Source organism: Colobus angolensis, unplaced genomic scaffold (assembly GCF_000951035.1).
Source record: "Colobus angolensis palliatus isolate OR3802 unplaced genomic scaffold, Cang.pa_1.0 Scaffold52, whole genome shotgun sequence".
Taxonomy (NCBI): Eukaryota; Metazoa; Chordata; class Mammalia; order Primates; family Cercopithecidae; genus Colobus; species Colobus angolensis.
Window position 1 is genome coordinate 2,820,934 of NW_012118710.1, and position 13,752 is coordinate 2,834,685.

Here is a 13,752-nt window from a genome sequence, read left to right on the forward strand (position 1 = left end):
TTACATTTTTGTATTTACCACAACCCCACATTTTGTTCTAGCTAGTTGATTCCTACTCAACTTTTAGGATTTGCCTTACATCAAGTTCTGCCCCCTCACCAAGATTTTTGCTGATTTGTAAAGCCTGCATTGATGCCATTTCTCTGAAATTCTAAAGGACATACTGTTTGAGTCACTCTTTGACATTTGTCATATAGTGTCTTGTTATTTAACCACATGGGGAGTACTTTGCTTCTATTTCTTTCATTTCTTCATAGCACTTAGCTCTGTGCTAGGCATATTAAAAGGTTTCAAAAGATAGTTACCAAACAGAGTAACTGGTGAGACCCAGGACTGTGTCCGCATCTCTGGAATTAAACTAGCCCTTCACTCTTCCTTCCTAGGAAACTATTAATAACTTTTTTGTTGTTGTTTTGTTTTGTTTGTTTTTGAGACAGGATCTCACCCTGTCGCCCAGGCTGGAGTGCAATGGTGGAATCTTGGCTCACTGCAACCTCTGCTTCCCGGGTTCAAGTGATTATCCTGCCTCAGCCTCCCAAGTAGCTGGAATTGCAGGCACCCACTGCCACTCCTGGCTAATTTTTGTATTTTTAGTAGAGAGGGGATTTGACCATGTTGGCCAGGCTGGTCTAGAACTCCTGACCTCAGGTGACCTGCCCACCTGGGCCTCCCAAAGTGCTGGGATTACAGGTGTGAGCCTCTGCACCTGTCTGTTGTTGCATTTTTGACTACCATTCTAGTACAGTCATTTTTCCCTTCAACCTTCTCTTATTCTTTCTCTTTGAGTAATAAATCCAGCTAATTCACTATTCAGTACCTTGAACAGAATAAATTATGCACATATATTTATTATTTTTTATCCAAATTCTTACCCAGATTCAGCAGTTTTCAGTAGTCACCCATTTTATTATTAAAGCATAATTAATCAAGGATCACAATTCATAATTGCAGAAAATATAAACCTCCAGGGAGGGCTCAGAGCTCCTGAGAGATATGAGATGGCCCAATCTCACTTCTTCCAATGGGGCACATTTTTTTTTTTTTTCTTGAGGCAGAGTTTGTCACCCAGACTGGAGTGCAATGGCATGATCTTGCTCACTGCAACCTCCACTTCCTTGGTTCAAGCTATTCTACTGCCTCAGCCTCCCGTGTAGCTGGCATTACAGGCATGCGCCACCATGCCCAGCTAATTTTTTTGTATTTTTAGTAGAGACAGGGTTTCACCATGTTAGACAGGCTGGTCTTGAACTCCTGACCTCAGGTGACCCACCTGCCTCAGCCTCCCAAAGTGCCGGGATTACAGGCATGAACCACTGCGCCCGGTCGGGGCACATAAATTAGCCTTAAAATCTAGGCTGTCTACTAAATACGTAACCCTTTTAAGTAGATTCCCATCATCGCCTCTGGCAATCCCATGGCTGAGGAAGTTCTTCCTCACATCAAACCTCAGTGAACCTTCAGCTGTTGTAATTAGCCCCAAAAGAAACGGCCGTCTCTTTTATCTGGAGCTGAAATAAATTTGGCTGCGAAAATTAAGGTGAAAGGAAAATTTAACATTTTAGATCATGTGTCCAATTCTATTTGTTGAATTTCTTGTTTGTTAAAAACTCATGCTATTCCTTCTATAGACAAATGTCCTTATTCGCAGCCCAACTGTCAAAGGAATGATGCGACTTTGGTGGAATAGATGGAATTATTAATCAAATTCTCAATCCAACCCACCTGGAGCATCTGCTCTGAATTCATCCATAATCATTCTCTTCTGATCACTATATAATGATTACTTATCAAAGTCAGCTGGTTCTAACCTGATATGAATGGAGGCCATCTTAGGGAATAAACAGTTTGAAGAGAAAGAACAAATAAAAGCTAATTTTGCAGGAGCTTGATGGTCAGGTTGAGAAATTCACACATGATGTGGAAACAAACAAGACAAAATGGCCTGATCCATTGTATTCAGAGCGGACTGAGAGGAAACTTCTGGGGCCTGTGATTTTTGAATTTTTGGTCAAGCTCACCCCTTCTTTGGAACCATAAAGCAGACCATAATACCATAAATATGAACATCCGTAATTATAAAAAAAGCCTGGGCGTTTCCTGTGGGAAAAGTTAAAAGTCACAAAACTGCCTCCGGCAGAGTTTCAGTCTGTGGAAATTCAAAGCATTCTCTTCCTTCCTTACCCGTCTGGATCTTTTTTGGTCCAGTTTGTCAGCACCAAGTCTGAGTGGACCAGGATAGGAGGGAGCCCCAAGTTCCTGGAGACTTCGACAAATGGAAGGGCAAGATTCCTTGGCAGGACCTTTCAGAAATAAATCAAGACAAATAGCATATTCTAGAAAGCTTGCAGCAGAGGAAATAACCATGGTTGCCTTTTATTCCAGCAATCCTGTGGTATACAAATGACCTGGGAACCAAGTTTGAATTACCTGAGTGACGCACATTCATATGCCTCACACATATCTTTCTGTTAATGACCCAGTGGAAATACTGCTTATGAGTACACGGTACAATATATGTGAAAATTACAACGTTGGACCATACACGTACATATAGAATATAAAATAACCTCTGCAAACTGACTGTGCAAAGAAAGGCACTACCAAAACAATTAAACATAAACTGGGGCCCGAGGAGATTACCAATAGAAAAAAATTTTGATAGATGGGTAAGTATGTAGATGGATAGAAATATATATATAGAGAGAGAGAGAGAGAAAGAGAGAGAGAGATGATAGATACATAGATAGATGATAGAAAGATGATGATATGTCAATAGATAGATGATAGATTTATCGATTGATTGACTGATAGAGATATACAGCTAGATGTAGAAACCTGTGTGTGCACCAGGGTATGAGCCAGGGAGACCCCAGCGCCCTAGAAAAGCATGAGGATAGACCACCTCAGCCTGTGGGGAAACTGACTGTGTCTTTCACTCATTAGTCAAACCCAGTAACACCTTCAAGTAAGCCACCACAGGACAGACCCCTTCACCCTTTTTTATCCAAGGAGCCCTCCACAGCGCTTTATCAGTCACAAGTCCAGAAAAGCTGCATGGGGTTCTCTATTGGAGGTAAAGGCTGAACGAGTCTAGATTCAAACCCCATCCTTGTGCCCCCTCTTCCTTCTCCATTTTCATTTCTCCTTAAGATAAAATATCCATTAAGAATGCCCTGCTTTTGCCTTCATTTTCCCCTTGAACTTTTTCTTGGGTGGAAAACAATGAAGAGCTTTAAAAGGTTTTGCAGTGTGAACCTCGGGTACACTTTCCTCATAAGGCACTGGAAAGCTAGGTACTTTCTGAGCTGAAAAGTCAAGGGAGGAGAAACAAAGAAAGTGAAAGATGATCTGAGGCGAGATGGTGGGTACTGGGAGCCTCCTGGTTCCCTGAAACTACCAGGGCACAGCTGGGAGGAGAAGACTTCCTTCCCCTATCGCTCTTCTCTCCCCTAAACCCCAATTTAGGATAATGGTTTGCGGAGGGGATGGTCTAAAGAGGACCCACTGGGACGTGCCTAGACTTCAAACTTTTCAGCATCAGACACACTGTTTTAAAAATGCAATGCACTGGCCGGGTGCTGGGGCCCATGCCTGTAATCACAGCACTTTGGGAGATCCAGGTGGGTGGATCACCTGAGGTCAGGAGTTCGAGATCAGCCTGTACAACATGGTGAAACTCTGTCTCTACTAAAAATACAAAAAAAGAAATAGCTGGCCATGATGGCAGGTGCCTGTAATCCCAGCTACTCAGGAGGCTGAGGCCGGAGAATCCCTTGGACCCAGGAAGCCAAGGTTGCAGTGAGCCGAGATCACGCCACTGCACTCTAGCCTGGGCGACAAGAGTAAAACTCTGTATCAAAAAAAAAGAAGATATGCACTGACAAATAACAAGGCTGAAGTGACTCTACACTGTTCCTCATCCTGAGTCTCCTTTGTTTCCCTGAGAGACAAGAGGTAAGATCAATCAGGCAAACACAGTGGGCACAGGCTGTTCTCTTCACCGTGGAGTTCTAGGACATGGGTAACTCCCTGATTTCTGGGAAAGGCACACTTTTAAAACTGACAAGGAATAGTAACTGACACTGTGGATGGAAACTGTACAAAGTTATACAATGATTCAGAAGATTTGGATGAAATATTAAAAGACAGACTAATAATTGGCTGGATAGAAAGCAGTATTAAAAAAAATAATGAAGATGAGTGTTGTAAATATCAATATGTCCCCTGGGGAAAGAAGGCTGCACTAGTAAAATCAGAAGATCTGGGTTCTGGCCTTGGCTTTTGCACTAACATGCTGTCTGACCTTGATTAAGGAATTAAGTGTCTGTGCTTTTCAGTTGTAAAATGGGCCTGGTATGGCTCTCGTTACTTTACAGGATTGTGAAGAGCAACCTGGATAATTTATATACGTAAGAGTACAAAATGCTTTGAGGTCTTTATGAATTCTCAGAGTCTGTCTTCAGGTCCAGCATGGTGGCTCACGCCTATAATCACAGGACGGGAGGCAAAGGCAGGAGGATCACTTGAGGCCAGGAGTTTAAGAGCAGCCTGGGCAAAAGAGCAAGACCCTCATCTCTGCAAAAAAATTTTAACGATTAGCTGGGTGTGGCGGTACGTGCTGCTAGCCCCAGCTTCTCGGGAGGCTGAGGTGTGAGGGTCGCTTGAGCCCGGGAGGAGTTGAGGCTGCAGTGAGCTATGATTGCACCACTGCACTCCAGCCTGGGCAACATAGTGCGACCCTGTTTTAAAGCAAAAAAGCAATCTGCCTTCACATACAGCTCTTCAAACATTCTTGGAAAAGGGTGCCAAAAAACAAACAAACAAAAACAAATTCAAAAGCTTATAAAAGGAAGAAATAGCTATCAGTTTAAAAAACAAATTACCTTTTTAGAAAAAAAATAAAAAATTCCTTCATTTAAATGGCCCTCAGGTTGGGCGCATTGACTCACGCCTATAATCCCAGCACTCTGGGAGGCCGAGGCAGGCAGATTACCTGAGGTCAAGAGTTCGAGATCAGCCTAGGCAACATGGTGAAACCCATCTCTACTAAAAATACAAAAATTAGCCAGGCGTGGTGGTGGGTGCCTGTAGTCCCAGCTACTCGAAAGGCTGAGGCAGGAGAATTACTTGAACCTGGAAGGGGAGGTTGCAGCGAACCAAGATCATCCCACTGCTCTCCAGCCTGAGTGACAGAGTGAGACTGTCTCAAAATAAAATAAATAATAAATAATAATAAATGAGCCCTTCATCCTTGCTTAAACTAATGCCCATCGAGAAGAAGAAAGCACCCATTTTCCGGGAAAACAGTGTAGCACCAAGCAGGGAGCACGTTACTCCAGGCGCAGCCAACCTGCTGGTAACAGGAGAAGCAGCTCTCTGGCCCTCACCTCTGCCGGCTGGGCCTCTCCTTCCTGCCAGACATAACCCATGGTGAGGAAGCTCAGGACCAGGTGGGCCAGACGCTGCTCTCGGTGACCTTTCAGGAACTGGCAGCTCAGCAAGGGCATCTGTTCATGAAAATCCAAATACCGTCAGAGGAGGGATGGGAACGGAAACAGGGGAGGGAACGGGGCCTGGGGACCTGGGATGTGAAGGGACCTTTGGGTGCAAGGCATGGGTTGTATTTTAATGAAGGAACAAAGAACCCGCACACACACCCATTTATCCCCAGACCCAGGACCCTGCAGTATGGGAGGTGGTCCACACGACTTTGCACAAGAAGAACCTAACCGCCCACCTGAGCCCACAGTTTGTCCCCATGGCTGTGGCAGCCTCCCGTCTCCATCCCCAAAGTCACTGCTTGGCTGGAATGTTGTAGGATACTTAACTCCAAGGACTGAGGGGGCTTATTTCCTAAGGGTTTTGCATGGCAACTTTTACAAGCCTGTCTTATCCTAACGCTGTGGCCTGCTTGCTATCACTGACCCTGCAACAGCCCTGTGCGGTGGGTGTTCCTCTCTCTATGGAACAGGAGCAGAAACACAAGCCCTGATGCTGCCTGGGGCTTTTCACACCCCCTCCACCTCCACCCTCTATGCCTAATTTATTTTGAGTGTTATATAATTATTTTTATTATGGCTAGACACATTTGAAAGATATACTATTAGAAAATTATTAATACTTTTCTCAAAAATAAACAAAAAATATTAATCACATTTTATTTCTAAGTCAATTTGTTCTGAATTGTAAATGACTTTGAGGACATGAGCACAAAATTATTTGTCCGTGATGACAAATGTATTAAAGATCTGTTAATTAGCAGAAATAATGTTGGACTAAAAACAGAAATACTAATTTGTGGGTTTCCATCACAATGGAAAGGTACTCTACCTTCAATGCTTTTCTTAATGCTACTCAGCTAACATTTTGACAGTCTCTGGCCTCAGTGTGGGAGGGCTAAATATGTGATTTTCCCTCTAAAAGCAAAAATGAAGTTTGAGGAGCTTCTCGGAACCATTGTGAACATTTCTTTAGACTCTGCAACATGATTCAGGGCAACATGTTCGCACTATTTTCTGCTGAACATTTTGAAATGCATCTTATAACTTCCTATTTATTAGAAGCACTTCATGAATTTATATATCATGAATATAAATTAAACATATGCAATATCTATTTACAACCAAAAGAGTAGACATAAGCAAACACATATTCACTCATCACTCAGCTTAAGAAATAGAACTTGACCTAAATTTTTGTAACGCTCTGTGTGCCTTGTATTGATTGTAATATCCTGCTTGCTCCTTAAGAGTATCTATTTGTTGAATTTTGTATTTGTTATTTCCTCGCTATTTATATATCCTTCAAAATTCATATATGTACGTCACTGAACAATATATTATTGGCCAGGCATGGTGACTCACACCTGTAATCCCAGCATTCTGGGAGGCTGAGACAGGCAGATCACTTGAGGTCAGGAGTTTGAGACCAGCCTGGCCAACATGGTGAAACCCCATCTCTACAAAAACACAAAAATTAGCCAGGCGTGGTGGTGCTCACCTGTAGTCCCAGCTACTTGGGAGGCTAAGGCTGGGAAATAACCTGAACCTGGGAGGTGGAGGTTGCAGTGAGCCAGGATGTTCCCACTGCACTCTATCCTGGGGTACAAAGTGAGACTCCATCTCAAAATATATTGATTATTTAGTTTGAATGCTTTTGAACTTAACATAATAGAATTATACTGAATACAGGATATTCTATGATTTTCTTTTCTCATCAATGTTATGGCTTTGACATTCATCATTACTGGATGCATCTGCAGTTTATTTATTTTCACAGTTATTTCATGTATTTTTACCATGATAAACAATACTTTCATATCTTTCAGAGTACACAGTTATCAGTACGCAGGCCTAGGAAGCTCTAAGGTATTTATATACACAAAAAGGGAGTTCTTCATTAATAGGATGTATATCTTCAACATTGCCAGATAATCACAAGCAGTTTTTGAGAGAGATTGTACCCACTCACAGTGAATAAAAGATTCAGGTGTTTTATATTCCTGCCAATACCTGTTCATGCCAGACTTTAAGCATTTTTCAGTTGTATGGTTATAAAATGTTATCCCATTGTGGTTTTGACTTTCATTTTCTTGACTATTAATGGTAGTTTGCATTTTTCAGATGATATATTGGGAACTTATGTTTTCTATTCCACAAAATGTCTGTTGAATATTGTTTTCTATTTGGTTGTTTTTCTGACCAATTTACAGAATTTTATATATTCAGGATACAAATCTTCTTTTCATGTATATGTATGAGAATATCTTCTCTCAGTTTGTGGCTTGGTGTTCCTTGTCTTTCAGCCTATTTTGATGAACAGAGTTCCTGTTTTAAGGATATCAAGTATATCAGAAAAATACTCCAATGTTGAATGGCATGAACCCAGGAGGCGGAGTTTGCAATGAGCCAAGATCGCGCCAATGCACTCCAGCCTGGGCAACAGAGCGAGACTCCGTTGCAAAAAAAAAAAAGAAAAGAAAAAGAAAAAAAATACTCCAATGTTATGCTTTATTAGAAAAATCTTTTTTTTTTTTTTTTTTGAGATGGAGTCTCTCACTGTTGCCCAGGCTAGAGTGCCAATGGCACAATGGCACAATCTCGGCTCACTGCAACCTCTGCCTCCTGGGTTCAAGTGATTCTCCTGCCTCAGTCTCCCAAATAGCTGAGATTACAGGCGCATGCCACCACACCCAGCTAATTTTGTGTATTTTTTTTTTTTTTTAGACGGAGTCTCACTCTTTCGCCAGGCTGGTGTGCAGTTGTGCAATCTCGGTTCGCTGCAACCTCTTCTTCCTGGGTTCAAGCTATTCTCCTGCCTCAGCCTCCCAAGTAGATGGGACTACAGGTGCGCACCACCACGCCCAGCTAATTTTTGTATTTTTAGTAGAGATGAGTTTTCACCATATTGGCCAGGATGATCTCAATCTCTTGACTTTGTGATCCACCCACCTGGACCTCCCAAAGTACTGGGATTACAGGTGTGAGCCACGGCGCCCAGTCAATTTTGTGTCTTTTCAGTAGAGATGGGGTTTCACCATGTTGGCCAGGCTGGTCTCAAACTCCTGACCTCAGGTGATCCACCCATCTCGGCCTCCCAAAGTGCTGGGATTACAGGCATGAGCCACTGCACCTAACCCTAGAAAATTCTTCCTTCATGCCAGTACATAAAGATACTCTCCAACATTTTCTTCCAACAGATGAAACATTTTTGATTTTGACATTTAAGTTTGTATCCATCTTGAATGAACTTATTTTTGTTTGTGGTGAAAAGAGCAGAGCCAGTTAATCATTTTGCTATGTGCAAACTCTATGTATGGATTACCAGTCATGTTACTACCATCGTGTTCCCAGCATTTCACCCCTGTCCCGTGTTTAGTGTGTATTCCATACACACATGGGTCTGTATGTAGGTCCCCTGTTAAGTTTTGGTTCCCTTGGTTATTGGTCAGAATTTCTATGGTTTTATAACATGTCATGATAACTGACAGCACAAATCTTACTTTGCTGTTAACTATGTAATATTTTTCTGGTTCATTTCTTTTATAATCCGGCATAGCACACCAATACAAACATTATTTTGGCTGGGCGCAGTGGCTCACGCCTGTAATCCCAGCACTTTGAGAGGCCAAGGCGGGTGGATCACTTCAGGTCAGGAGTTCAAGACCAGTAGGATTTTGGTGAAACCCAGTCTCTACCAAAAATGTAAAAAATTAGCTGGATGTGGTGGCAGGAGCCTGTAATCCCAACTACTTGGGAGGCTGAGGCAGGAGAATCGCTTGAACCCGGGAGGCAGAGGTTGCAGTGAGTCAAGATTGTCCCACTACACTCCAGCCTGGGAGACACAGCGAGACTCCATCTCAGAAAAAAAAAACCAAAAAACAAAACAAAACAAAAAAACAAGAAAATTCATGATTTTAGTTTTACAACTGTCATTCCACTATGTCCCACGTTTTGTTAAAAAGAAATAAGGAGTTTAACTGTATCATTCTATCACGACTTGGTCACAAGAATATGTACCTACACACAATGCACTCACAAATTATTTTAGAAATTATTTTCTTATTTCACAGTCACATTATCAATGATTATAATGACCATAAAATTTACTGGTTTCATTGTTTCACAGTGTTTCTTACATACTCATATTTTCCTTTCCTAAGTCCTTGATTCTAAATTGTATTCACTTTATTGGAATAATTCCTGAGCAACTGAGACAAAATACTTGAATGTTATATTTTCTTACTTCTTGGTTTGACGGATATCATGTCCTTTTGTACACATAGATGAACAATACAATTCTGGGTTCTTATTATTTTTTTTTTTTTTGCTAAAACTTTACAAATATTTCTAAATTGTCTTTTTAAATAAAATAACATTATGAACAGGTGTATATTTAATTTTTACTTTCAATCACACTCCAGTGCTACTTGATGTATTTTCTAGCTCATATTGCTCCAGCCTGGCCATTGATAGCTCTTTCAGTTGGCTCCTGTGTTCCATGCGACATCTACTCAACCTTTCTGAGCACTCTCCCACTTTCTAGTGGGACAAGATGTTCTGGGGTCATTTTGTATTTTCCCTACCTAAGGTTTATTATCAGCTATTTCTTTTCTTTTCTTTTTTTTCTTTTTCTTTTTTTTGAGATGGAGTCTCACTCTGTTACCCAGGCTGGAGTGCAGTGGCACGATCTCAGCCACTGCAACCTCCACCTCCTGGGTTCAAGCAATTCCCTGCCTCAGCCTCCCAAGTAGCTGGGATTACAGGTACCTACCACCACACCCGGCTAATTTTTGTATTTTTAGTAGAGATGGGGCTTCACCATCTTAGCCATGCTGGTCTTGAACTCCTGACCTCGGGATCCACCCGCCTTGGCCTCCCAAAGTACTGGGATTACAGGCGAGAGCCACCATGCATGGTCTATTATTAGCTATTTCTTCAAGAAGACCAGGATACTGTTATTGGAGAAAGGTATTTATCTGGGCAGTTGGTTTACCCATTGCTACTGGGATGTCACTTATTCCAGATCCTTGCAGTGGATAGATCTAGGAAACGTGTGTGTGTGTATATACATACATATAACCCATTATCTAGGCATATGTAAGTAGTATTACACATTCATATGTATTTATAAATATTAAACAAAACATGACTTCATACTGAGTCGAGAATTGGTGGGTTCTTGGTCTTGCTGACTTCAAGAATGAAGCTGTGGACCCTCGCGTTAAGAGTTACAGTTTAGCACTCTGTGTCTAGCTAAAGGATTGTAAAGGCAACAGTCAGCATGCTGTCAAACGGACCAATCAACTTTCTGTAAAATGGACCAATCAGCAGGATGTGGGTGGGGCCAGGTAAGGGAATAAAAGCAGGCTGCCCAGCAGCGGCAACCTGTCTGGGTCCCCATCCACACTGTGGAAGCTTTGTTTTTTTGCTCTTTACAATAAATCTTGCTGCTGCTCACTCTGGGTCCACGCTGCCTTTATGAGCTGTAAAACTCACTGCAAAGGTCTGCAACTTCACTCCTGAAGCCAGCGAGATCACGAACCCACCGGGAAGAACCCACAACTCCAGACACACGGCCTTTAAGAGCTGTAACACTCACCGCCAGAGTCTACAGCTTCACTGCTGAAGTCAGCGAGACCACGAACCCACCAGAAGGAAGAAACTGCGGACACAGCTGAACATCTGAAGGAACAAACTCTGGACACACCATCTTTAAGAACTGTAACACTCACTGCGAGGGTCCGTGGCTTCATGCTTGAAGTCAGCGAGACCAAGAACTCACCAATTCTGGACACAATACTGATGTCTCCAACTCTAATGCAGTAACACCTATTAATTCTAGCTTTTCCTCCTACCCCTTGCTAATCTGTAACTTCCCTCACTCACAGTGAAACATCATCCACCATCTATTTACTTATTGTTCAACCCAAGTATATACAGGCATACCTTAGAGATATTCAGGGCTCAATTCCAGACCACCACAATAAAGTGACTGTCCCAATAAAGCAAATCACACACATTTAATGGCTTCCCAGTGCATGTAAAAGTTATGTTCACAACATAAAGTGTGCAATAGCTTTATGTCTAGAAAAACAATGTACATTATAAAGTACTTTATGCCTTAATTATAAAGTACGTTATTGCTAAAATATGCTAATGATCATCTGAGCCTTCAGTGAGTCATAATCTCTTTGCTGGTGGAGAGCCCTGGTTCGATGCTGATGGCTACTTACTGTTCAGGATGTTGGTTGCTGAAGGTTGGGGTGGCTTACGATAACAGGGCAGTTTGCCACATCAATTGACTCTTCCTTTCACAAATGATTTCTCCGTTGCATTCATGCAATCTGTTTGTTAGCATTTTTTCCCCAGTAGAACTTGTTTTTTTTTTTTTTTTGAGATGGAGTCTTGCTCTGTTACCCAGGCTGGAATGCAGTGGCAAGATCTTGATTCACTGCAACCTCTGCCTCCCGGGTTCAAGCATTCTCCTGCTTCAGCCTCCCAAGTAGCTGGGATCACAGGAACCTGCCACCATGCCCAGCTAATTTTTGTATTTTTAGTAGAGGTAGTAGTGTTTCATCATGTTGGCCAGACTGGTCTCAAACTCAACCTCAAGTGATCCGCCTGCCTTGGCCTCCCAAAGTGCTGTCATGAGCCACTGCACTCAGCCCCCAGTAGAATTTCTTTTAAAATTGCAGTTAATCCTCTCAAACCCTGCCGATGCTTTATCACCTATGTTTATGGAACATTCTATTTTTTTTTTTTTTATCATTTCAACAACGTTCAATAACATTTCAACAGCAGTTCAAACACAGTATTTTCACCACAGGTAAATTCTGTGTTGTGCAACTACTTTCTTTGCTCCTTAAGAAGCAACTTATCTCTTAAAGTGCAATCATGTGGCCGGCATATTGGCTCACTCCTGTAATCCCAGCACTTTGGGAGGCAGAGGTGGGCAGATCACCTGAGGTCAGGAGTTTGAGACCAGCCTGGCCAAACATGGCAAAACCCCATCTCTACTAAAAATACAAAAAATTAGCTGGGCGTGGTGGCAGGTGCCTATAATCCTAGGTACTCAGGGGACTGAGGCAGGAGAATTGCTTGAACCCGGGAGGCAGAGCCTGCAGAGAGCCAAGACTGCACCACTGCACTCCAGTCTGGACAACAAGAGCGAAACTCTGTCTCAAAAAAAAAAAAAAAGAAAAGGAAAGTTCAATCATGATATTGTAGCAACTCAGTTACAAAATCAGATTCCACTTCTAATTTTAGTTCTCATACTATTTCTGCCACATCTGCAGTGACTTCCTCTGCTCAAGTCTTGAATCCCTCAAAGTCATCCATAAGGGTTGACTTCTTGCAGACTCCTATTAATGTTTTATTTTGACATCCTCCATAAATCATGAATGCTTTTAATAGTATCTAGAATAGTGAATCCTTTCCAGGTTTCCATCTGGTTTTGCCCAAATTCTTGGAAGAAATCACTATCTGTGTCAGAAATAGCCTTACAAAGTGTAGTTTTTATTTTTTTATTATTTATTTATTTATTTGAGATGGACTCTCTGTTGCCCAGGCTGGAGTGCACTGGCGTGATCTCAGCTCACTGCAAGCTCCGCCTCCCGGGTTCACGCCATTCTCCTGTCTCAGCCTCCCCAGCAGCTGGGACTACAGACACCCGCCACCACGCCTGGCTAATTTTTTGTATTTTTAGTAGAGACAGGGTTTCACCATGTTAGCCAGAATGGTCTCGATCTCCTGACCTCGTGATCTGCCTGCCTCAGCCTCCCAAAGTGCTGGGATTACAGGGCCACCGCACCTGGCCACAAAATATAATTCTTAAATAATAAGACTTGAAAACCAAAATGACTCCTTGATCCATAGGTTGCAGAACAAATGTGTTAGCAGACATGAAAACAACATTTATTTCCTTGTACATCTCCATTAGAGCTCATGGGTGACCAGAGCCATTGTTAAAAAGCAGTAGTATTTTGAAAGGAATTATTTTTTTTCTGAACAGTAGGTCGCAACAGTGAGCTTAAAATATTCAGGAAAGCATGCTGTAAATAGATATGCCAGGCTTTATTGTCCATTTATAGAGCACAGGCAGAGTAGATTTAGCATGACTGGTAAGGGCCCTAAGATAAAATCAACAGCTGCACTAGCCCCTAACAAGATAGTCCGCCTGTCCTTTCAAGCCAGGCATTGACTTTTTTCTAACTATGAAAGTCCTGGGCCAGGCGTAGTGGCTCATGCCAGT

The 13,752-nt window shown here is 42.2% G+C and overlaps 1 protein-coding gene across 1 annotated transcript in view; it reads right to left on the minus strand.

The window, feature by feature from the left end:
• Positions 1-13,752, minus strand: part of IDO2 (indoleamine 2,3-dioxygenase 2) — a 79,254-nt gene that overhangs the window by 31,062 nt on the left and 34,440 nt on the right. Inside the window, exons 3-4 of the mRNA XM_011960749.1 lie at positions 5,388-5,507; positions 2,182-2,300 (exon numbers count right to left, since the gene is read on the minus strand). Of these exons, the coding sequence (XP_011816139.1) occupies positions 2,182-2,300; positions 5,388-5,507 (239 nt within the window). The remainder of the gene's footprint in view (positions 1-2,181; positions 2,301-5,387; positions 5,508-13,752) is intronic.